The 25,942-nt window shown below is 36.8% G+C and overlaps 2 protein-coding genes across 3 annotated transcripts in view; both read left to right on the forward strand.

The window, feature by feature from the left end:
- Positions 1–5,006, forward strand: part of LOC121407705 (centrosomal protein of 76 kDa-like) — a 45,032-nt gene extending 40,026 nt beyond the window's left edge. Inside the window, exon 13 of the mRNA XM_041598893.1 lies at positions 4,691–5,006. Coding sequence (XP_041454827.1) covers positions 4,691–4,829 — 139 coding nt within the window. The 3' untranslated portion in view covers positions 4,830–5,006. The remainder of the gene's footprint in view (positions 1–4,690) is intronic.
- Positions 5,007–11,074: 6,068 nt separating this feature from the next.
- Positions 11,075–25,625, forward strand: LOC121407707. Of its 2 annotated transcripts, XM_041598894.1 has the most exons (6): positions 11,075–11,334; positions 15,300–15,544; positions 17,932–18,103; positions 18,557–18,677; positions 20,619–20,726; positions 22,361–25,625. In XM_041598894.1, the coding sequence occupies exons 2-6, from the start codon at positions 15,464–15,466 to the stop codon at positions 22,683–22,685; spliced, it is 807 nt and encodes a 268-aa protein (XP_041454828.1). In that variant the 5' UTR covers positions 11,075–11,334; positions 15,300–15,463; the 3' UTR covers positions 22,686–25,625. The 2 variants fall into 2 exon arrangements, with proteins under 2 accessions (XP_041454828.1, XP_041454829.1); XM_041598895.1 differs by lacking the exons at positions 11,075–11,334; positions 15,300–15,544 and adding an exon at positions 17,403–17,625.
- The last annotated feature ends 317 nt before the right edge of the window (positions 25,626–25,942 follow it).

Raw genomic sequence — 25,942 nt, forward strand, 5'->3', positions numbered from 1 at the left:
AAAGTCAAGGTCAAAATAATTTCTGTCCAAATTTGCAAAGATAAACTGTTGGGCCCGTATTATAAAGAATACTTAGGCCAATTCTGAAGTCAGGTCTAACTAAGACCATGGTCTAATTCTGTGCTAAAATTATGGGAAACTTAAGTGTCAAAATTTTTTATTGCATTGTATGTTTCTTAAAGTTTACTGTGCTCTTCCTGGTTCCTCGATAGTGAAGACAATCATTTATTTATACTTCTTACACAACTATTAATGATTTGAGAGCCAAATGAGCTTAAATATTATATCTCTACTGTTAGTTATGTATGTAACGTCCATACTCAAACCATGACTTTAAAACTAAGTTTAAGATAAACCAGACTTCAGAATATGGGCCTTGGAATCTCATTATTTATGAAATCAAAGATGTTGTGGTGACATTGTATAGACTTTCATATTGCAGGTTTTTAAAAAGATTTGTAAATGAGAGTTAATCTGTCTGATGGCAGTGAAGCAGACAACTTGTCTCATGTCTTGAAAACTGTACATAAAAGATTGCTTTATACCTTTGTTATGCTATGTCTTAATAACCTTACCATGCAGCTATTGCAATTTGCAAGGCTTATATAGTGATAAAGAACTTAATATGAATAGCGATTGTAAATTGATCTTGTAAGTTGAGCTGCCACTCATTGGATGTATTTTGCATAATTGAATGTTTATTTTTATTTTCTGCATAGAAGAGTGATACCTTTCTTTTACTTCTTTTATTGGAAAGAATAATCAACCTACATCTAGATTACAGAAATTTTCCCTAAATAACATAGTATATCATAGAAAGATGTATTATGATAGATCCAGACCAGATTTTTGGCTATGGACAATTCAATAAAGTGATCATCCTTTTTGTATGTCTGACCCCATTTTTCTCAAGTTTTACTTCACTTTATAGTCCTTAGAGAATATTACAGACTGTCAAAAGAACAAGAAATTGTAAATTGATTTTAAGTTGAGCTGCCACTCATTGGATATATTTTACATATAATTGAATGTTTATTTATATTTTCTGCATAGAAGAGTGAGACAACCTTTTTTTTTCTTCTATTGTAAAGAATAATTAACATCTAGATGATGGAAATTTTCCTCAGATAAGTCCTTGTAAACTCAATAACTTCAGTTTAACATAACATAGGCTCATATAAATTGACGTGTATAATACTAGGATTGATCCCAGGGAGCCTTTTGATTTTGAGGTCAAAGGTCAAGGTCACAGTGACATATTTTCATCTTACCCTTCTACTTTCTACAGTCTTTGTAAACGCGATAACTTCAGTTTATTAAATTGGGCTCATGCAATTTGCAATGCTCATATAGTTATAAAGGAAATAAATGAAATAGCAATTGTAAATTGATCTTCAGTTGAGCTGCCACTCATTGGATATATTCAACATGTAATTGAATGTGTATTTATATTTTCTGCATAGAAGAGTGAGACAATAACCTTTCTTTTTCTTCTATTATTGGAAAGAATATTTAACCTGCATCTAGATTATAGAAATTTTCCCTAAAATAATATAGTTATATCATAGAAAGATGTATTGTGATAGATCCAGACCAGATCTTTATAAGCCAGTCCTAGGACAGGACGTACATGTAGTATCACGCTCGATGTCCATCTGTCCTTCCATTAACTTTTCCTTGTAAACATGATAACTTTAGTTTAACTTAACCTAAATGTAGGCTTATATAATTTGAGGTGTATGATAATAGTATGGATCCCAGGAAGCATTTTGATTTTGAGGTCAGAAGGTCAAAGTCACAGTGACATGTTTTCATCTTGCCCTTCTGCAGTCCTTGTAAACGTGATAACTGGAGTTTAACTTAACCTAGGCTCATATGATTTAGTGTGTGTAGTACTAAAACGGATTCTAGGAAGCTTATTGATTTTGAGGTCAAAGGTCAAGGTCAAAGTGACATGTTTTCATCTTACAATTCTGCATCCCTTGTAAACTTGATAAATTTAGTTTAACTCAACTTAGGCTCATCTAATTTGGTGTTTATGGTAGCATAGATCTCGGGAATTCTATTGATTTTTAGGTCAGATGGTCAAAGATGAAGTCGCCACCTTCCACTTTTCTTGCATGACTCCATTTTCCGCGTTACAGGTGGGCGTGTTTTGTGCTCGCCTTTGTGACACATTTTATATTTTCTGCTTTGAAGAGTGAGATAATAATCCTTCTTTTTCTTCTAGTATTGGAAAGAATATTTAACCTACATCAAGATTATAGAAATTTTCCCTAAAATAATATAGTTATATCATAGAAAGATGTATTATGATAGATCCAGACCAGATTTTGTCTCGCCCACCAGAGGTGAAGACGAGACTTAGGGATCCAAATGTCCGTCCGTCGGTCACAAACCTGTAAAGACACATAACTCCACAACCGTAAGTTGCTTTTCTACCGAACTTGGCTGGTAGATGGACTTGAAGGACCTGCATGTTTTGCTGCAGTCTGAGGTCACATGGTAAGGTCAAAGGTCATTTTCAGGTCAACGTTAAAGTTTACATGCAAGACTCTCTTATGACACCTAACTCCGCAACCGTAAGTCGCTTTTCAACCAAACTTGGATGGTAGATGGACTTGGGGGACCTGTATGTTATGCTGCAGTCTGAGGTCACATGGTATGGTCGAAGGTCATTTTCAGGTCAACGTTAAAGTTTACATGCAAGACTCTCTTTGAACACCTAACTCCGCAACAGTAAGTTGCTTTTCAACCAAACTTGGATGGTAGATGGACTTGGGGGACCTGCATGTTATGCTGCAGTCGGAGGTCACATGGTAAGGTCAAAGGTCATTTTCAGGTCAACGTTAAAGTTTACATGCAAGACTCTTGTGACACCTAACTCCGCAACCGTAAGTTGCTTTTCAACCAAACTTGGATGGTAGATGGACTTGGGGGACCTGCATGTTATACTACAGTCGGAGGTCACATGGTAAGGTCAAAGGTCATTTTCAGGTCAATGTTAAAGTTTACATGCAAGACTCTCTTATGACACCTAACTCCGCAACCGTAAGTCGCTTTTCAACCAAACTTGGATGGTAGATGGACTTGGGGGACCTGCATGTTATGCTGCAGTCGGAGGTCACATTGTAAGGTCAAAGGTCATTTTCAGGTCAACGGTAAAGTTTACATGCAAGACTTTCTTATGAAACCTAACTCCGCAACAGTAAGTTGCTTTTCAACCAAACTTGGATGGTAGATGGACTTGGGGGACCTGCATGTTATGCTGCAGTCGGAGGTCACATGGTAAGGTCAAAGGTCATTTTCAGGTCAATGTTAAAGTTTACATGCAAGACTCTCTTATGACACCTAACTCCGCAACCGTAAGTCGCTTTTCAACCAAACTTGGGTGGTAGATGGACTTGGGGGACCTGCATGTTATGCTGCAGTCGGAGGTCACATTGTAAGGTCAAAGGTCGTTTTCAGGTCAACGTTAAAGTTTACATGCAAGACTCTTATGACACCTAACTCCGCAACTGTAAGTCACTTTTCAACCAAACTTGGATGTTAGATAGACTTGGGGGACCTGCATGTTATGCTGCAGTCGGAGGTCACATGGTAAGGTCAAAGGTCATTTTCAGGTCAACGTTAAAGTTTACATACAAGACTCTCTTATGACACCTAACTCCGCAACCGTAAGTCGCTTTTCAACCAAACTTGGGTGGTAGATAGACTTGGGGGACCTGCATGTTATGCTGCAGTCGGAGGTCACATGGTAAGGTCAAAGGTCATTTTCAGGTCAGCGTTAAAGTTTACATGCAAGACTCTCTTATGACACCTAACTCCGCAACAGTAAGTTGCTTTTCAACCAAACTTGGATGGTAGATGGACTTGGGGGACCTGCATGTTATGCTGCAGTCGGAGGTCACATGGTAAGGTCAAAGGTCATTTTCAGGTCAATGTTAAAGTTTACATGCAAGACTCTCTTATGACACCTAACTCCGCAACCGTAAGTCGCTTTTCAACCAAACTTGGGTGGTAGATGGACTTGGGGGACCTGCATGTTATGCTGCAGTCGGAGGTCACATGGTAAGGTCAAAGGTCGTTTTCAGGTCAACGTTAAAGTTTACATGCAAGACTCTCTTATGACACCTAACTCCGCAACTGTAAGTCACTTTTCAACCAAACTTGGATGTTAGATAGACTTGGGGGACCTGCATGTTATGCTGCAGTCGGAGGTCACATGGTAAGGTCAAAGGTCATTTTCAGGTCAACGTTAAAGTTTACATGCAAGACTCTCTTATGACACCTAACTCCGCAACAGTAAGTCGCTTTTCAACCAAACTTGGATGGTAGATGGACTTGGGGGACCTGCATGTTATGCTGCAGTCGGAGGTCACATGGTAAGGTCAAAGGTCATTTTCAGGTCAACATTAAAGTTTACGTGCAAGGCTCTTACGACAAGTGTTATTCCATCCCAGTCATTTCACAATGAAGTTTCGATATAATTCTCTTGCGTGCCCTCGCAAATCACAATTTCTGGTTATTTTCATAAGTGGGCGAGACACAAAATTGCTTTTGCCTTGTTTGGCTAGATGAATTTACAGTGTTTGAAAGGGGTAGGGGTGGTTTATGTTGCATATAATTTATTTATAATAGATAAGGCTAATTATTTGTCTACCATGTATTGATTCTACAAATTCTACAGATCACCTGTCTGTGAAGAAATCATCTGTTGCCGTGGTGACCATGTAAGGCTGGCTGTGCGGGTTCGAACTTTCACCTATCCAGAGTCCGCTTGTGCAGTCTGGGTGATGTTTGCCTGCAAATACAAGTCAGTTCTCTAGATGACAAGTCATCCATTCAGAGCAAGAAAAGTGTTCCCTCATAGCAGGCAGAGAAATATTTTATTTATTTTTAGATGTATTTATTCATTCATTTTCCAATCCTTTTCCAATTCTCTTGTTTCCCCCAAAGTTTCCAAAACCTAGGGTGAAAGATCATTTGTTTACTCATCCTCTAAGCTATGGAATAGCCTCCCTCATAACATTAAACAGTGCTTGACTTCTGAAACTTTCAAAAATTGCCTCAAAACATTTCTGTTCAACTCTCAATTTCTTTTATAATTTCTGAAAAAAGCGCCTTGAGCACTTTACAGAGTGAATTTGGCGTGATATAAGTCTAATTATTATTATTACAGTGTATTTATTTGTTCATTTATTTTACTTTTTTTTGGGGGAGGGGGCTACTTTTTACAAATTACTGACTAAATCTGCAACATTGGATAAGATTTGTTTAGATTCCAGGACTCTGTTTGATTTTCCCTGTTTCTATTTACCTTTATTTTTGTTTGTAATCTTCTGGAGACAAATATCTGAATGTTTCACTTTCAGGTGTATTTGATAATACCTCATTGATTTTATTCATTTTCATTGTCGGGTGGATTTATCCTGGGAAACGAGACCAGTAGTCTTCCAAACACTATAAGAAAACCTTATTTTGATATGTGCAGTTTTAGATTTCAAAATGAATTCATTACTGCTCAGTATTTTATTTCACCTGTAATAATATTAACCTCGTTGGAATTTTGGGGGCATTGTGGTCTAGTGGTTATGACTCTCATCTTTCAATTTGAGGGACATGGGTTTGAACCCCATCCATGGTGTATTTTCCTTTGGCAAGATATTCACCCACATTTTGCTGCACTCAACCCAGGTGAGGTGAATGGGTAACCGGCAGGATATCATTCCTTGAATGCTCTGAGTTCCTGAAGGCAGCTCGAGCTAAGTCCGGGGTGATAATAATGATAATAATAAGAGTGCGCCCTGGAATAGATTATTTCTAGATAAATGGCACAGTATAAATGCATGTTATAATTATTATGATATTGTTGGGATGGTCATTGTGCATCAATAATTTTGTATACATACATGTATATGATGAAATATTTTTTATATTCTTAAAATTTTGATGTTTGTCACAGTTGATACGTATTGTAATTAAATTTCATTGATTCATGGAATTCTAGTCTTTGTCTGTTGCGAATACTGTTTGTATTTTGGGATTACTTCCATTTGTGTATTTCTTATTGTGCTGTGGTTTGACATGGATGTGCCATGTTCAACACATGTGTTGAGAAGGGAAAATTAGGAAGCTATGAAGAGAGCAGGGGATTTAAAAGTTGATGGAATTGCAATGAAAGATATGGTGAAGGAGGAGAGCACAAAGCAGTAAGGTTGGTCTGACGAGGAGGATGCTTTAACCCTAACTTTCCGGGGGGGGGGGGGGCCTTTTCAGCCCCCTCAACATTTTTTTGGATATATCCACTTAGCGAATTTTTTTGATCGCGCTGCTCACTGACATTTTACCTTAACCCTATCTAGGCCGGGGTATTTTGGGAGTTCATATGGCATTATTTGTTAAATTTCGATAAAGCTTGTAGAAAATTCAATCCAACTTTGTTGAAACACCAGAAAATATTGGGTATCCCATTCACAAGAATGGGCTGGATGCCTCTGATGGCCTCCTTTTCATTTCTCATTTCACTGGCGTACAGGCTGCGGGAGGGATACTTGAAGACAGTTGCCCCAAAGTTCACCTAAAAAGTTCCATGACCGAGGAAAAGAAAAGGTGAAATATACTAGTTAGTTTGTGCCAAAAAATTGTATCACAAATTATCACAGGTCAAGATCTTCTTCCGCTTGCGACTTCATAGAAATTTCACTCCATGCGGCATGTACTTTTATACCAAATCTTTGATTCATTGCGTCACTGCTCATTTTTTTTACCACACACTCTAAATTAGTATTGTTCAGAGATCCCAAATGATTATTCAGATCCAAATCAATCACTGGTGAATACATGACCAAACAATGGCGTAAAATTAGGGGCATTTTCCCCCTCCCCCTCATCCGCCTGCAAAAAAATAGAGAGAATGAAACACAAAAAAAGAGGAGGGAAAAAGAGAGGAAAATGAAGAGACACTTTGTGAAAAGAAAATTAGAAAATACTATGGCAAGTCAATTTGTTTTATTGATTTCGATCCCTACGATATATAAGATCTTTTAAATTTACCACCCCCTCAAAAAAAACCCAAACATAATGTTAACTAAAAATAAAGTACATTTATTTTTATAACTAACCAAAAGAATTTACAACTAAACAAAATGAAACTGTCATAATATGCCGATTAAAAATATAATATTAAAGTACTAAAACCAGTTAATTTAATAACAAGAAAATGTAGGTTGTGGGTATGAAGCTCTATGCCATGGAAATAAAACACGGTCATATTATACAAACATAGAATCGATGAAACGCGAAAAGTGGATTAATAACAGGATAGTTTTTTTTTCAATATTACTATAATTACATACCACTGTTTGACCATAGAAGTGAACCTTGATGAGGAGGGAAGATTTTTGCTTCCGGTTTGCATTTAAAGAGCACGAAAAGAGGAGTCTCATTGGCAAGAAAATAGAAATGACAAAAATGTTGACCCCGAAAAAAATATGACGTGCAAAAAAGTTACTTCTACAATAATAGGCCTAATAGTCTGCCTAATAGAAACACATCAAACATCACGGTTTAGAATAACTCAGTAAGCATGAAACTGAATGCTCTAAACATAATATGCGTATCTCTGGAGGGATCTCTAGAAATAATTCATTTTTACCATGGCCTCTTTCTAATTCTAGTTTTTGATTTCTGGAAATGTAATGTGTAATTCAAAGTTAAATATGCTTGAGATGACGGAATCAGACACTGACGAAATTGACTTAATCTTCATGTTTTTGAAATCTTTCCTTGAAATCTAATGTAAGGGATATTTGCATGTTGATTATGGAGACTGATCATCTCTGATCAGATTTTAAAGTGACTTTTACAGTCGCCCTATTGCTATCAGCATGAATTTAAAGGGGAATGAAACCTTTGAAACACATAGGCTTGTGTAGAAACAGAAAAATCAAAGAATAAGAATAAAGAAAGTTTGAGAAAAATCAGACAAATAGTGAGAAAGTTATGAGCATTTGAATATTGCAATCACTAATGCTATGGAGATCCTCCCATTGGCAATGCGACAATGATGTGTGATGTCACTGATGAACAACTTTCCCTTTGGTGGATTATAAAATACTCTAAAAATTTCTCTTTTTGCTTTTTCTTATGATGATATTTGATTTGATTTATTGTTTTCTTCTGCATCCATAACATTTGTATAATACATTTTTCATAACATAATAAACAATATGTTAGCATTTTTGGCATAAATTGTAAATAAAGATTAGGGGAAGGCGGGGTAAGTTGAGCATAGGGGCAAGTTGAGCCACCAGCCGCAGGCCAATAATGAATGAGTCAGACATTGTGGTGGTGTCATGTATTGATGACCCATAGCATAACCCCTAACCCCACCACATTGTTTCCAACTTTGAAACAAAAAGTAGTTTTTTAGAGGGAAAAATGTGAATTTCAGCCAAAAAAGTAAAAAAGAGTGTGAAATAGATAAGTGCTTTATAAACACACACGTCTTTAAATATAATAAAGACATGATAACAACATTATTAGTCCAGGTATGGATCTTCATTCTTGTCATAGTCTTTTATATGATGGATGCATAATAAATGTGTGGATACAAAATTATCGCACTAAGTTCGGACTGGGGTAAGTTGAGCCAAACAGCATGGGGCAAGTTGAGCCATGGTAATTCCTATGGTAATGTATCTTAAAAAAAAAAAAACCATAAAAATCGATTGAAATACAGGCTGAAAGGAGCAAATTAACATGACTGCTCTTTTCCTTTTACAGGATGTTAGTATTTATAGAGAATTAGCAAGTGAAAAGACTTTAAACAAAACATTGACATGCTGGTTCTCCCCCACCCCATACATTTTGTACATAGTTTTTGTGGCTCAACTTACCCCAGAAGGTGGCTCAAACTTACCCCATATATGGGGCAAGTTGAGCCATTTGACATCGGTTTTTTCAAAGGTCACGATGACTTTCAGTGTTGGGGTAGAAAGTTATATATAGGTGGAAAATATTTCAGAAGAATGAAATTTCAAAGCAAGGTACTTATTTCAACAAGATTATTAATCATATCAATTCTAACATGCAAAAAGCAAAAACTGTCACAACTTACCCCGCCTTCCCCTACTTAAAAGATAATTCCAGACAAAAATGATTGACTATATAATATTAACAATTTGCAGGAGAAGGATTGTCATCATAAGCAGATTGCTTGAAAAAAATGACAATCCCAAATATACAAACTCTCTATCCATGATGTATTCTTAGAAAGTATGTATTACATGCCCTCATGTAGAAAGAACACATGATCTATGGATAGATGTGATAAAAGAGGCAATTCAAGTGAAATATATACTAAAGTAATAGGGAGAGTTGTTCACAAGTGACATCACACATCTTTGTCGCATTGCCAATTTGCTATCTCCATAGCATTAGTGATCGCAATATTCAAATGCTCATAACTTTCTCATTATTTGTCCGATTTTTCTCAAACTTTTGTTGATCTGTTTCTTTGATTTTTCTGTTTTCACACAAGCTATCTTATTCCAATGGTTTCATTCTCCTTTAATATCGGTTAGTTGCTGGCAACCACCCCCATATCTGCCAATCAGTAAGAAATATGCATTGTCAGCCGAAGCTTTGAAAATACAAATCACCCTCTTTAATAGTATACCTCATGCACTTGACTGATAGCCATTAAAATGTCATTATCCGAGCTAAGCTCAACTAAAATGAAACTGGTGTTTGGTGATTATTATTTTAGTCTACATGATCTACGGCCATGTCAAGTTATTCCTTACATTAAAACTGGAACAATAACACAAAGAATTGAATAATAAAAAAATGTAGATGAAGTGCTTTCTCCCTGCCGACCAACTACTGTTGTAATCATATCGGGCAATGAATGAAGGACAAGTCCACCCCCCCCCCAAAAAAAGAAACCGAATGTATAGGAACAGAAATTGGAGGTAAAACAAACGTTTTGAGATTTTTTTAAATTTTACTTATTCCAAAACAGATAATGCACAATACAGTGGTATGCAAATGATAGAGGAGTCGATTATTTCACCCACATTCTTTATTTTCTATCCTAGTTGAATTTAAACAATTTTTTATTTTTATGTAGAATTGACAATCGTGAGATCTTAAATTACAACTGAATTGTAAGTTCAAGGAGGAATCAATCTTTGTTTTACATATATCATAATGAGGAGACATACAAATCAATATTTTCATAATACAGGGGCGTTGGAGCGAATTTGAAAGTGGGGGGGGGGGGGGGGCACAGGGAAAAAGGGCACCAATTTTCTTTTTAAAAGGGCACTATCTTAAAACAAAGGGGAAAAATACTTATATCCCACTCGATCATACGACTCTTGAAACTGGCACGTATTATTATTTATTCCTTCATAATTAACATATAAAAATGAGAATACTGCTTTTTTGTTTCTTCCAATATGATACTGATAATTTATTTATGAGAATTTGCCAAACTATTGCAAACGGATGTACCTGTTTAAAACAGCCTCATATTCCTCCAGATACTTCTGTTTTGAAATTCATCAATTTAAAGTGATCCACAATCATATAATAGGAACACTTAATTGTTTCAAAGGAGACGCCATCAGAACATTAACAGACTGAACATTTTGAACAATAAAAAAGGCATACATCAAAAGTAAATTAGGGCATATTCAAATAGGGCATTTAAATTTAAAAGCCGTGGGGGCGGTTTTGATTTATTATCTTTTTTATAACACAACACATAATAGACAATGGTTATCTTTTTCCCCCTTTTTTTGACATGTTTATTGAAAAAGTGCATGGGGGCTCAAGCCTGCAATGAGGTTTATTTCCAATTCGTCTAATGCCAACTCTATCATTTTGTCTACCATCAGTTCGTCCATTCACCACATGGTCTATTGTGTTTGTACTTTATCTCAACGACACCATAGCTAGGGCCACTTAGCAACATACGGTCGATCGGCTCCAGCGTAATCTCGCCGGGCGCGACGCCCGCCGGGCCGGCTGGCCGGCCGGGTATCATGGGTATGCAAAATCGATCCCGCCGTGCCTAACCTGGACGTGACTACGACGGACATGATGCGACGCGGCATCGCTAACAAAAACAACCAATTCTGTTCGAGATTGACTATAATGGAGCCGATTTCGGGCTAAATTGATCAAACCAACAAAAGGACACATCATCTACGGTACCGGTGCCGTAACCTTAGGCATAGGCTACTGTAGGCCACTTTTTCCTTTTATTTTAAGTTCGAGGACCATGAAGTTGTTGATGTCACGCCAAGGCTGAGCTGAGACGAGGTGGGTAGCTAAGGTATTCGCACGGGAACGTTGTGGGCGTGGGCTTGGGCGCTTGTCCGTAACGGACAGAAATCTCGGGTTGTTGCTAACTAGGCGAGTACGGAGTAGGTACGGTACGCGCGTTTCCGTTTTACACCCTGGCGAAGGCATTTTCCGGAAAAGTAGCCAAAAAGCGACTAGTGAAGAGTCTACACACGTCGCTGGTTGCATGCAGCGTGCGACACAGGCGAGTCCACCACCGCATGCAATTTGCACAGTTACTGATCAGAGCACAGAGTTCCTCGGCACTTCATGTACAGAGAGAGCGGCAGTCAGGAGTGAAATCCGAACATGCTTTTGCAGTCGCGTTGTTTATGATAGTTTTTTTTCTACAAATAAATTATTAACTAAATGAATAGAATGACAGACAAAATCAAAATAAACAGATACTTATAATGGAAAGTCAAATTGAAGTTTGATGGATTGATACACTTAGAAGCTGCCGAAAGATAGATATAGAAGACTGATAAATAGATAGAGACAAGATAGACAGATAGATAGAAATAGAGAGAGAGAGGTGGATAGATAGATAGAAAGAGGGAGAGATGGATGGATAGATAGATAAATAGAGAGAGGGGGAGAGACAGAGAGGTCGATATATAGAGGGAGAGGGGGAGAGACAGAGAGAGAGAAGGATAGATAGATATATAGATAGAGAGAGAGAATAATTAAGAGAAAGACAGACAGATGGATAGATAGATAGAGATATTAAACAGATAGAGAGACAGAGGAGATTATTAACAAATTAACAGATAGACACTCTAGTTAAAAAATAGATAAATAGATAGAGAGAAATAGAGAAAGACAGACAGATGGATAGATAGATGGGTATAGAGAGATAGAGAATTTGAGATAGATAGATGTTAGATAAAGAATGAGAGAGACAGAGAAGATTATTAGATAGATAGATACTGCAGTTACATAGATAGATAGAGATAGAATTTGAGAGATAGATATATAGACAGATAGAGAGAAAGACGGACTTCAGCAAATCGGCAAGGCAAATGATCAAGGCAAACATTTGTATTGAACCTGGAATTTGCAAGTACGGTATGTTCTGCGGATAACTTCGGTGCGGACTTTGGATCACGCGCCCAGCTGATAATGTAAACAAACGTAGACGTAGACTCTTCACTAGTCGCTTTTTGGCTACTTTTCCGGAAAATGCCTTCGCCAGGGTGTAAAACGGAAACTCGCGTACGGTACGGATATTAATAGGCCAAATCGTTGTTTTGGGAACCACTCGTAGATTTGTGTATGTGCACTTGTGTACAAAGTGAATGGAGGTGGAAATAGGGAACCGTGCGTGTGACTGAATAAGGCGTAGACAGCTGGCAGCCATCTGTTTCGAGGAGTTAACATTTTTTTTTTCTCCTCGTACACAGGTGAGTGAAGCCAACAGAGTTCAGCTGAACAACCAACAAAACAGAGACCGAAGCTTTTGGTCTAAATGAAGCGCTGCTGTATGAAGTGAATGGTGGTTCCCAATATCACGATAATGCCTGATTATAATATGACTAGATCTATGAGTAACTTAGTATGGTACAATTTATAGTAAGGAGTTCGGTGAAATGCCACTTTCAGAATTTGTATCTCTCTCCGGGGGGGGGGGGGGGGGGGGGGGGGAGACACTTCCAATTCCATTTACGAGTGGATTATGGATACCATGCATGACCATCGCATCGATTCTTGGAAAGCATCCTAATTCCTAGGCCTACCCTAAATTAGGCCTGACAAAATTTTCCATATTCCGAAAATGCACCCCTTAAGTAGCTGGCAGCCGTCTTTTTCGAGGAGTATTTTAATATTTTTTAAAATCTTTTAAAAATTTCTCCTTGTATTTGGTAAGTAGAGCCAACAGTTCAGTGGAACACATTAACAGAGACTGATAAGCTTTTGGTCTATGGTCTAAATATTTCTCCAAATGAATTATGAAAATAGAAATTATGCACTTACCATGATTATATGGATGAAGGTCTAAAGAGTGGCAGTTTCCTGACATCGGGGCTCAGACTAGAACCCCCCAAAAACGAAAAGTTCTCTCCTATGCCAGTCTCAATCGGCCATTTTGTTATGATTCATAGCTCCCTGGGTTAACGTATTCCGAGATTAGTATACTAATCTCAGAGATGCCAAGTTCAAAGACCAGCTATGCGTGAGATTTTCTGTGAATCTGAGTGAGATCACAGACATTGTATATGAGGATAAGCTGTGATAGTTGCATGAGACAGAGATTTGAGGGGATGAACAAGACTCCAAAATGCTTGAGTCTCACGCAGAATGCATTGGGATTTTTGGCAAGTAGAGTCTATTCCCTGAATCGAAACCCTAAACAAGTAGGATGAGGGGTTGAGTGTCCGGACAGTTTATCTTTTTGAAGCCTTCTTTTTGTCTTTGGATTTCACTAAAAATATGAATTCAATACTTGTAATCATCGTCTATTTTGTTCTTTATAATATTTCTTAGCATTTTGTACTAAAAATTGATGACACTTCGCTTGTAATTTTTTCCAAATGACTTTCTAAAATTGATCGCCGGACACACAACAACTGGGTATACAGCAATATATGTCACGGACGTTGGTTTTACCTTTTCCTGCATCATTGGGTTTAGTACGGCCACACCTCGCGTAAATATCCATGTAGTGTGACTTTTGGGCCTGGGGCAAAAAGTACATCCTTTATAACAAATTTTAGTCCTTTATTTTTTCATACCCTCACAAATTTGACCATAAACACGTACATTTCCCAGCGAAATAGATACCCTTTTTTCATCATTTTAGTGTTTTTGACACCTTTATTATGTTACGTACGTAACGTGCCATATCGTGAAAAAGACATCCTTTTTACATGTTTTTTGGTCGCGCAAGGTATCCACTCGTCAATGTAAGTGCCCCCCTCCCCCCCCCCTGATCTGTCTGTGCACCCATGTATGGTACGAAACAAGTACGAAGCAATTAAAAGAGGAGAAAAAATATCTAGTGGTATAAAAAGCCAAATTCATTCCTCAAGGGGGGGGGGGACACTTGTGTAAAAACGGCACAGGCCTACATGTATCTATTTACATGAAAAATATTGACAAGGCCTAAACTCTATTAATGTGCCATGGCTCTCAAGGGGGGGGGGGGAGTCAAAGGCTGGATGTGCCCCCCTGGATCTGCCACTGATTATTTGCTAATTTATGGCTGCTAATTAAAAAAAATGCCCAAGTTTAATATTGACAAGGTCGTAAGAAAGCTACATGTACTTCAAAACCCATCTAACAAAATAGATACAAAATCAACAAAAGAAGATAGTCAATAATCTACAATACAAATTAACAAAAACTTTGTAGTTTGTACTAACAACTTTTCCACTCATTCAATGAACAAGGTTATGATATAACCTTGTTCTCAGTTACATCTCTATGTGTGGCAAAATAATGTTGACAATGTTTGGATTATTTTCTTTCTTTTGGACAAATGCTTGATTTTTTTACACTGACAGTTTCCATTACAGCTTTTCATTATATAACTTTTCTCTTATGCAAATTTGATTCTTTAGAATATTTTTTCTTCATTAAAAATAGAGCTTGAAAAATAAAAATTTTCTTGCCATATTGCTTTCCACCAATAGAGGGCGTACACAAAAATATGCCCAAAATCCAAGTTTTTGAGCGCTCTGGTCAATACAAAAATTATTCTAAGTTACTAATGAAAATTGAATTGCAACTTTATGGAAATTGATAATTTTGGTCACAAAAGTGATATTTTAATGATTTTTTAAAGTACATATATGTGCTCAAAACAGCATTGGCATACATGTACCATAGTCCTACCTTTAGATTCTCCACAGGCAGGATGGTAGCACTGAACAAGTGAACTTGTCCAGGTATGGAAGACTTCTACTGGACTATAATTGACCCTTCTCTTATCTTCCATAATTTAGACAGCCTGTGAGTGTGAGTCCATGAGAAGAGTTAAGACAACAGTCGCATGAACTGGATGTACTGTTACTGCAGTGACAGACTGAGTTAATTAGCAGCAGTATCCACTCTGATGTACTTTTGATAATCATCATCGAGATCCATTTCATGATTTCCCATTGAGACGATGCCTGGAAAGAGAAAGGGAAAGGGAAAGAAGAAGGGAGGGAAGAAGAAACCCAAGCTTACAAAGGAGGAGAAAATCCAGGTAAGAGTTACAACAAATATTCTAGGTCTCACTCTCAGTTTATGATAGCACTTTTTCTGTATCAGTGGTCACTCTTTCAATATCTTAGGAGTCCTGATGCACTCTGAACTGATCTGGGGCCCATAACACAAAATTAAGCAATGATCGTACAACAACATTTTTCTGTGATTGATTCCATTTACTTCAATATACAATCAATCTTGACACTCAAGTGTACAATCAATCACTAACCCTTGTGTTACGGGACCCACATATGTTTAGTGTTTGTTAGAAGTGGAAGTCCAACCTTACAAACATTAGATTTCACAACAGCAGAATATAAACTTTTGGCCAAATTCCATAAACAATATTAACAGTTATTTTTTTCAAAATTGTATGCAAGTAGCAAGACAGTCAACCTCTTCCCCTCTCTTATTTAAAAAAAAACTTGTGCTGACATATTATGTTTATTAGGAGTTTGCAGCACATGGTTTCTTCCTAGCTATTGAATGGTACAAAGTTCACCCTAACTTACCTTTACATGTAAATCTTAGTTTGGCAAAAAAAATATATCAAGAAATATGAAGTTTTTTATATTGTGACATCACATGCGACTGCGTGCAAATTTCATCTTAACGCATAATGATTTGTTTTGTGAAGAAAAAAATATTTAGTAAAGCTTCAATGTCAAACTGAAATATGATGATGTTTGAACCTCGAAAATAGTCTGTTATTATTATTACTTATTCGGCAAATAATACAAAAATACATTTCATTATAAACAATACAAAAAAAGAAATATCAGCCATTGGAATGCCAGGGACAAAAAAGTTAACTGAATTACTGTGGCATAAAGCCTCCTGTCCCAATTCCAATGGTTGAGTTAGAGTATAGGCCTATATTAATAACTAAACAGTAATAAAGTACTAGTAATGGAAGGGGTGTAGCATGTGGCAAGAGTGATCGAAAACAATATGTGATATAGATAATATAAAACTATATGGACGAATTCTGGGCAAAGATAAGTCATAACCGTACCCCCTCTACAGTCTGTCATGAAACATTGTCATTCAAATTGCTTCACATCCATTTCTGGGACAGGAGCAGAAGGATTGAAGAATATTTTTTCCCTTCAACTCACTGATGGATTCACACTGAAATAGATTATGCATGCCTCCTTTTTTAAAAGTGTATTAAAGCTGAATGTAAAACTTTGATCCAACTTTCACACCGTAAGTTGAGCACCTATGTGTACTCCAGGGGGCCAGTCAAATGTAGGCCTATTGCTGTACATGTATGCGTGACCAAATAGTATCCAAACACCCCCCCCCCAACGAGTTTTTCTCTGTGTGCAATATGCCCCTGTAAACAAGTTTTTTGCAGGCTTTATTTACACACTTTGGCCCAAAACAAGTTGTCGCCAGAATATGACCCGGGGAAAAAGCTTGGGGAAGAAACATTCCTTAAATATGTTTGACCCGGCGATTGACCATTGACCAGTCTTTCAAAACCACCCTTTTATTTGAAAATCTTCGTTTTTGGTACCCTTAACGAGTGCACATGCAGCCCGTATAAAAAAACCTCCCCGGATATGTACCAAATCATGCTATTTGAGATTTATGTCATTATTGAGTTTGCACAAACTTTTGAAATTACAAATTTGTCACGTTGATGCTGCCACATTCATGGGACTTACATCCTCATTTTGTTCTCTGGAAATAACAAAGATGAGGTCAAGCGTGGCTTAGCCTATTGCCCTTATATTCAAGTGAGACAGCATGGGTGAATGGTTTTTAGAAGCGATTCATGAGAAGCCAACAATATAACACATGGTTGATTGATTGGTAAAGAAAACACAGTTAACCCATTGATGACAGAATTGTGCAGCTCCCATAGACTTTGTAGTGGGTCCACTCAGAGGAGACCACAGGTTGATGGATTATCAGGAAACCTTAGTCTTAGAGGCCAAACATCACCACTAGTTACTCATAAACATGTACTGCGTGCATGTAGATCGTACTGAAATTTTGGCCTGCAGTTTTCCTCAGGCTCCTAAATAAGGAATGGATAAAAAACAGGCATCTAGGTTGGAGACAAAAATTGTAAGTTGTTTCTCTTAGATAATATGTTTCTGCTTCGTTCATTCACTTTAACAGCTATTACAAGACATCATACATATTTTAGTCTGTTTTAGTTGTTTCTTGTGTACGTGTATGTATGATGACTGTGCTTACAATTATTTTATTGTTATAGTTTTATTGGTGATGGTTGGATAGATTTTATATTAACTGATCAGGGCAATCCTTGGTTGGAAACACACAAAGTATGATTTTTATCATTTATGGAATGGCGTGATCAATGCTTAATGGTATGTTGAAGTATATATAATCTCAAATTATCATTTACAGCTTAAACTGAACAAAGCATGTGCCTTGATAACAGAACAGAAAGATGTCTACCAGAACTTCCTGGATCGGATGGACCGATGGCTTGCTGCAAACAACCTGAAGGCTAAAGAGCTCTATCAAAGATTTGACAAAAATGGAGACGGTGTCCTTACTTTTGATGAATTCAAAGCAGGTAAGTCATCTGGGGAGTGTTTCACGAAAGGACTTGTCAGACGTTTTATCCGACAAGTACTGTTATATCTGACAGCTACTATGGTAACAGTTCCTGTCAGCCAATCATCAAGGAGAGTTGTCAGACCTGACAACTTCTCGGACGAAATTGTTGATGTAATGCTGCCAAGATGTTCCAAGCTATTTGTTCTCCTACAATTCAAATATAATTACTTCCCCAACTCTGCTTTGTAAGCTGCTTTAATATCTTTTTCCATTCTCTACCCCTAGGTTTAAGTGGAGTCGCATCAGATATCAATATAATAAAGGTACATGTATGCTGTACAGAACAGAATGCACTTACATGTACCATGTACATGGAGATTAGCAATATTTTTTTTCATTGAAACTTATATTAGGGGTATGATTGTACTATTATCTTATATTTCCTGATTAATGTTTTTTCCTATCTTAGGTATGCTTGATTTGGATGCTCCTTGCAATGCCATAGAGCTTGAAGTGTTGGCTAGGAGACTGGACAAAGACTCGAGCAACACCATTGATTATAGGGAATTCTCCAAAGGTCTATTTGCAAGGTCTGTACTTTCAACTACAAGGGATCATATGTATGAAGTGTCAATATAATTGATGCAGAAATACAGCAATGAGAGCAATTTGCAAAAAAAACTTGACCTTTTGACCCATAGATGAGCTTTGACCCCAACACCCTCATTGAAACACATGTGATATTATCCAAGAATCATATGTACCAAGTGTCAACATAATTGATGCAGAAATAAAGAAATGAGAGCAAGTTGAACAAAAACTTTAACATTTTTGGATCAGACTAATCGACTAAGACACTCACAGGAAAAGTGATTACTAGGTCTCTACCTAACTTTTTTCAGGCGAGGCAAAAATTATGTTCTATTTTTTTTGTAATTCTAACTTGAATTTTTACAGTATCAAAATTTCATTACTTCCTCTTTATCCAAATAAAGGGCAACTCTTCTTTGTAACAATAGATTGTCATGGGTACCGTATCGCAAATCAAGTGCCCACATGATATGTATCACATCCCAAATATCCACCTTGGGGGCCGTTTCATAAAGCTGTTCGTAAGTTAAAAGCGACTGTAAAGAGAAATGCCAGTAGTTGCCGTAAACACTGATTTCATGAGAAAGTATGTAAAACCATGCTTAATTGTCAGTATATCATCGAGAATCTAGATCTGGTACAGTTACATAAACTGAACTTTGTGAAATCTTGAAATCTATGCTGAAAAAATGTTCACACTGAAGATCACCAACACAGATAGGCACACGTGGGACAGTGTATTATTACTGCTGGAATAAAGATCCGACGGAAGTGACCGAATCCGTGCTTATTTTGCTGATTTCTCAGCAATTACACAATTTCTTCCAGAATCCTTTGGCACATATTTTTTATTCATACAAACAGACACTTTGGTGGTCATTATATTAGATTCTGTAAAAAGTCATTTTGAGATCGTTACCAAAACTGGAATTTATCTTTAAGAACAACTGGTGATCCTTTCTTATACCACTTACCGCAAGAAGGGATCACCAGTCGTTCTTAAAGTCGCTCTTAATTTACGAACAACTTTATGAAATACCCACCTGTGCATGACCATGTAGTATCCTTACCTTGACATGATTATTAACAGCTGCATCGTGAAGGGAGTATCTCCAGTTGTATCGGGGGGGGGGGGGGGAGGAGAGGCTCTCTAGTTTTTGCCAGTTTCTTGCATGGATCAGTGAACCTGAAAATAAGTGATGAGTTCCAAGAGCAAATATGTTTCTTTGTTTAGATTGCACACATGATTTTCATTGTGTTCCCACCAGCCTGACTTGCTTTTGCTGACACGAAAATTGTATGCTATCTCAAGGGGGGGGGGGGGGTAAAGGTGAATATAGTGCTTTGTGAATATAAGCATTTGCTATTCTGAACTTTTGCTAGGCTTGAGCTTCATTTACAATGTATTTGCTTTGTTTCTACAATAGCAGTTACAGTGATGAGAGAAAAAAGGAAGAAATATAGAGCAATCCTCCCCTCTTCTAGAATCGAATACCCTTCTTAATGCAAATTTTGTTTTTGTGTGAAAAACTGTGTACAAGATTTTATTTTCTGATATGTCAACGTATTCCATGATTTTTGTCTCAACTTAACACATTTATAAAACTTCAGTTTTTTTGATCAGTTCATAAACATTATGCTGTTTTGAAATATCGCCCAAGATGATTTAGGGATCAACTTTAAATTTGGATTTAATATGTATTAGATGCTCAAGGGACTTAAGAGCATTATAGGAAGAGAAAAAGAATGTATCTCTGATCTGGCAGTTGACTGACCAATGCATAGAATTGAATCCATCTAGTTTCATCCTCATTTGATCTCTTTAAAAGAAAACCCTAAATTTTTGATTTAAAAATTTGCACCAAAACTTTACATCTTGTGGAAAACTCACAATTACTGACAAATCTTCATTGTATTTTTTATCTTTGTTTTTCTTGCAGTGAAAGTGAGAACGCAGAGGAACCCCCGACGCTAGTGACCAGACAAGCCTTGTGCCATCCAAGTTGTAGCCTAGGCCATTGGAGAGATCACATAGAGCGACATCCTAGGTAAGGTCATACAAGTAAACACAGTTTATAGTAACCTGGGGTGCATTTCATCAAATTTTTTTTTGACAAGTGTCACAAGTTGTCAGATCTGACAACTTTCCCTGATTCTGATTGGCTGAGAGGCACTGTTACTATGGTATTTGTTGGACAAAACAGGACTTGTACTGTTTTATCCGACAGTAACTATGGTAACACTGCCTGTCAGCCAATTTTTAATCAAAGAATGTTGTCAGACCTGAGAACTTGTCGGTTGTGTGGTGCTCTGCACATACAGGGTAACTCTGCCGGAGTCGAACAGTTCTCTCTGGTCCCAAGAGATTCGTCTTAGGCAGAGTAAACTGTATTTTACCCGATGAACATTGATTAAATTAGCCGCTACTATCAGCTATTATTTCTGCCATTTGGCGGATATGTTAGAAAATAAAGCTAATGAGTGAAAGAACCCTCTTTTAAATGTTTTACATTTCAAGTATACATTTTCTGCTATTTTACAAATATAATGAATTTGACATGTATATCGAATGCCCCCCCAAAAGACCTGATAAATGTTGATTTTCATATAAATCTGCATTTTTCCATTAAAACACATTTTTATTTCATGTGCTTTACAATTACATCATAGCTGTTGTAGGGCATACCAGTACATTTTTCTACATACCTATTAACTATTTTTTTTGTGAAAGACAGCTACTTCAAAATTAAAGGAAACTCTGCAATGTGTTTTAAGCCACGGTCTTCACATTTTTCCCAACTCCTTTGATTTCAGGGTTGACTGTAACAGAGTAGAATAGTGACCCATATCACATTAGGGTGTGATTTGCCAAATGTCAAGTTTTTATGATATCTCAAATGCCACTAAAAATTTCCATGGAAAAATTAAGATAAAAAATTTAAAAGATAAACGAGTCTTATTTCAGAAATGAATTTCAAATGTATTTCTTCATACTACAAAGATTGTCTATACGATTAGAGCCATAAGTACCTGTCCATTTCAAGCATAAATTAGTATGATAAAGTGGATGTATTTTGAAATCTAACTAGTTTTTGTAGATCATTGTGGGCGATGTTCATGTGTTGGGGCAGTATTTCACGCTACTGCGTGGTTGAGAGTGTCGGATCCCAGGCCTCAGGCTTCAGTCATATTGTTTTTCTTACTCTTAGATAGATTTTGAGAGTCATAGATATTAAAGTAAAAGAATATCCACTTGGAATTAATTACAAGTATGTTTATCCAATTCTTCATATTATTTCAAGTCGTTTTTCTTTTCTTTGCCTCCACACTACTGGGAATGAGATCAGTGCCTGTGCTTTATTTTTAAGCACACTATGGAGTTTAGATATCATTAAATTCTATGAAAAATTGCAGTTTTTTTAGTTGGTAAAACAATTATCACGTCGATTTTTTTTTAATCACAACATTTTTTAATGCATTGTCATATTCAGGAAAGTTTTTTAGTATAGCTGAATTAGGATATATTGCACCTTGGTATAACATATAACAATCTAAGTGCTCTGTAATCTTGTAATGGGACATACCAAGGTATGCATACTTCAGTATCAGTAATGTTTATAAAAATAATCCTTTGATAGTACGTAACTCCTGATACACCTAATTGTATCCTCTTATCTCCCAGGTATGTGCGTGTGCTTTTGCGGTCCATCACTTTCGATCACCTGAAGATGTATCCCGGCCACTTCAGCAAGGTCGTCCTGTCCCACTCCACGATCCTGTCACTCTGTGGGATCATCAAGGAGGAACTAGCCCTCACCACCACCACCCTCCTCATCTACCATGACAAGACCAAGGATGCCCTGGCCCTGGATCCGGCCCGGACTCTGGAAGACTACGGCATCAAGGGCAGGACAAGGGAGGATCCGGAGGAGGTTGTCCTCTTCTACAACTACACAGAATTCCATGATTGTTCGCTGCTATCAGCAGATTACTACTTTATCAAATGATTGCCACCTGTTATATGAAAAAGAAAAAAATCAAGTGATTGGAACAGTTGAGTCTGCATTTATAAGTCTATGACCCTGTTCTCAGAACCACCTCGCATAAAGCGGTCTATTTTTTTATGAGAACGCTCTTAGTGGGTCAAATGTTTTGCTTGAAATTTGAAATTGCAGAGCCCAAAATGTTCAAAGATCGCTTCCTGAAGAATGGTTGTGTCCTCACCTAGGCTTAAACTGGTTTAAAGAGGCAAAGCAGTCTTGAAAACCACGTTGCAAGGCTGTTTTCCAAAGATTTTCCAAGATCGCTTGCAAGACCGTTTCATGTTAAACTAGTTTCCACTGAACTGGTTTCCATTAGTAATTTAAGGATTGTAATGAAAAGTTGCAAAGTTGAAACAAATTTGCAGAACAGATGATGGAGAATTTGTGTTACTATTTCTAAGTCTAGAATATTTTTGTGATTCAAAGAGATTGCATCCATGCAGACTCTCCTGATAAGTAAATATTTCATTTGGCAAAGAACTATACAGTATGTGTGTGTGAGAGAGTGTGGGTTCGAAACAATCATGGATGAGAAAAGGACAGAGGCCAAGGCCAAGACAATTATACCCGAGACAGAAACCACATCATACTAGTAATACTATAAGTCGATTTATATAACACTTTTTGCCAAAGGATACAGAGCAGATGTATTATTGCCCCAGCTATAAATCGAGCAACTTCTTTATCATCAGCGCTCAGTGCTTTTAAGGAGTCGGTTCTACCTTGTATCCATTAACTTCACCTTGGTCGAGTGCAGCACATTGTGGATGAATTTCTTGTTACAGGAAAACATGCCATGGCTGGGATTCGAACACATGACCCTGAGTTTTAAAGACTGTAGTCAGAACCACTATATCACAACATGCCCACGCTCGATGTGTATATACTGGGAGTTCATTTTGTCATGATGCTTCCGTCCAATTTTAATGAAAACTATAATTGCATGTAAAGTATATATTTTTCTACGATGCATTATTATTATTATTATTATTAGATTTATTGTGTTAAGTTTCATAAATTACTCTCTTTATATAAGGTCTGACAGAAAAATATGAAGTTTGGATTAAATTCTTTTATAATAATTTTATTATTTAATAATGTAAAATACTTGTAGTTATTATCAAGTGATTGGTATCAGGACCCTGTCTTACAAAGAGTTAATATTGATGTGATCAACCTCAAGTTTATGGAAATCCATCAATGTCATAATTTTTTCTTTGGGAAATTTGCACAATGTCCTTTGTAAACCAAGAGAAGCACACTGAATTTTCAAGATAAATATGAATATACATCATATCTAGAAAATATTCTGAACAAACATGTATTTTAGATGTTGTTGCTGGTTTTCCATAGTTGTGGTTGATTGGATCAATCGTAACTCTTAGTAAGGCGGGGTCCTGGTTTAAAGGGAATATATGTATGCTAGCTACAGTGGATATGATCAGGTTATTTTTTCCTTTTAGATTAATCAACACTTTGTATTAAGTCTAACAAAATGTTTGGAATAATAGTTTAAACCCCCCAAGTATACTTTCTGGTTGTCAAGAACAGAGTTTATTTGAAATGTATGAAAATATGAAGTATTCTACTAGTCATGTAGTGTTACAGTTTATTGAAAGGAAGTAAAGTATTCTACATGAAAATTGAAAGTGATAAAAGTAAGAAAGTGAACAGGTTTGCTTTCAAATATTCCGTCCAGTTTCATGTAAATGCTATTTTATATATTTATTGTATTAAGCATATTTATGTAATATTTCAATCAGGTATTTTGTGATTCTTTTATATTGTATGAAATTCTACGAAATTGGATCCCTAGTGATATCTAACATAACAAATCATGTGACGCAATTTACATGTTACGCTATCAAGGTCAATGATGATATAGGAATCAATAATTCTTGTAAGACTTAATCTTAAGTTTAGTTGACAGAAATTTTACCCTTGTGTCAAAAGTAATATATGAATCTATATTAAACATTTCTAGATGAACTTTTAGACAAGGATCAATGAAATATGTGAAATGTCCTTAAAAATAATAATTATTCTTGCTTGTGTAGCAAAGTATCTTAATGCTCTACAGTAACACTGCATAATAACCCTGACTTTAGCAGAGCAGCTGTTATGCGCACTGCATTTCAAGGAATAAATTCCAACCAGGTACCTAATCACCTCACCTGGGTTGAGTGCAGCAAAATATAAATGGTAAATGGAAGTGATTTTTGACTTGATTGCTAAGAAAGCATGAATGCTTGTAAGCAAGCAACCAAAGGTCTGATGGCTGATGGAAGTAACAACTTCCCCCCCCCATTGAGAGCCTGATTTTCTACAAGCTCTGCCTTTTATTTATGCTCCTCACTTTTTTTTTTACATTTTGTAGTGTACCTTATGCTTAAATACTTATGTTAGATACTTAATTTTATCATCGATACACTATGTTATTGTTTATGAACACATTTGTTTTGTATATTGTGATATTTGTTTTAAAAGCGGAATCAATAAATTAATGAAAGATACTCTTGGAGGGACCCGGTAATGAGGATTATTGCCTTACCATAGGTCACTAGTGCACCAAGGGGGAATTGAACCCGGGTTACCGGAATCCGAAATCCCCTCTCTATAGACTGAGCTATCGCGTGGGTAAATTTCTTGCTGGCTTGGAATCAAAGTCATGCATCTCAGATTGAAAGACAAGAGTCATCCACAAGACTACAACACCCCGACATGTCCATGTCTTAATGGCAACAGTATTGTTAATTGCAAAATGGAGGTGAAACCACCAGTGGTTTTCAGTGTTGTAGAACTTGTTATTAAAGGAACGAACACCAAAGGCCAAGGCTAGGCTATGAAACTAAGGGCATTAAGAAGTATACAATAAATGAGAAGTACTGTACAACAGATGCATGATCTGATGTTTATTCAGAAGTCGAAGAGTATAATCTGTGCATAATTTCATAGTGGATCGCGAACCAACAAAATAGAGTGAAATAGAATAATGAATTGAATGGCAGTTTGTATATATTCCCCAGTGAAACTGAGCAGTACTAACTTACGACATGTCCTCACACAAGGAGACATTTCCATGAAGAGGCAATTGTAGGTGAGGGGGTTCCATGACATTTGTTTTGGCGACAATTGCTCCACACACTTCTAACTTCAACCCTGAATTTAACTCTACCCTATCCTAAACCCAACTCTAAATCTAACATAAAACACTATTGCAA

The sequence above is a fragment of the Lytechinus variegatus genome, chromosome 2 (assembly GCF_018143015.1).
Source record: "Lytechinus variegatus isolate NC3 chromosome 2, Lvar_3.0, whole genome shotgun sequence".
NCBI classification, from domain to species: Eukaryota; Metazoa; Echinodermata; class Echinoidea; order Temnopleuroida; family Toxopneustidae; genus Lytechinus; species Lytechinus variegatus.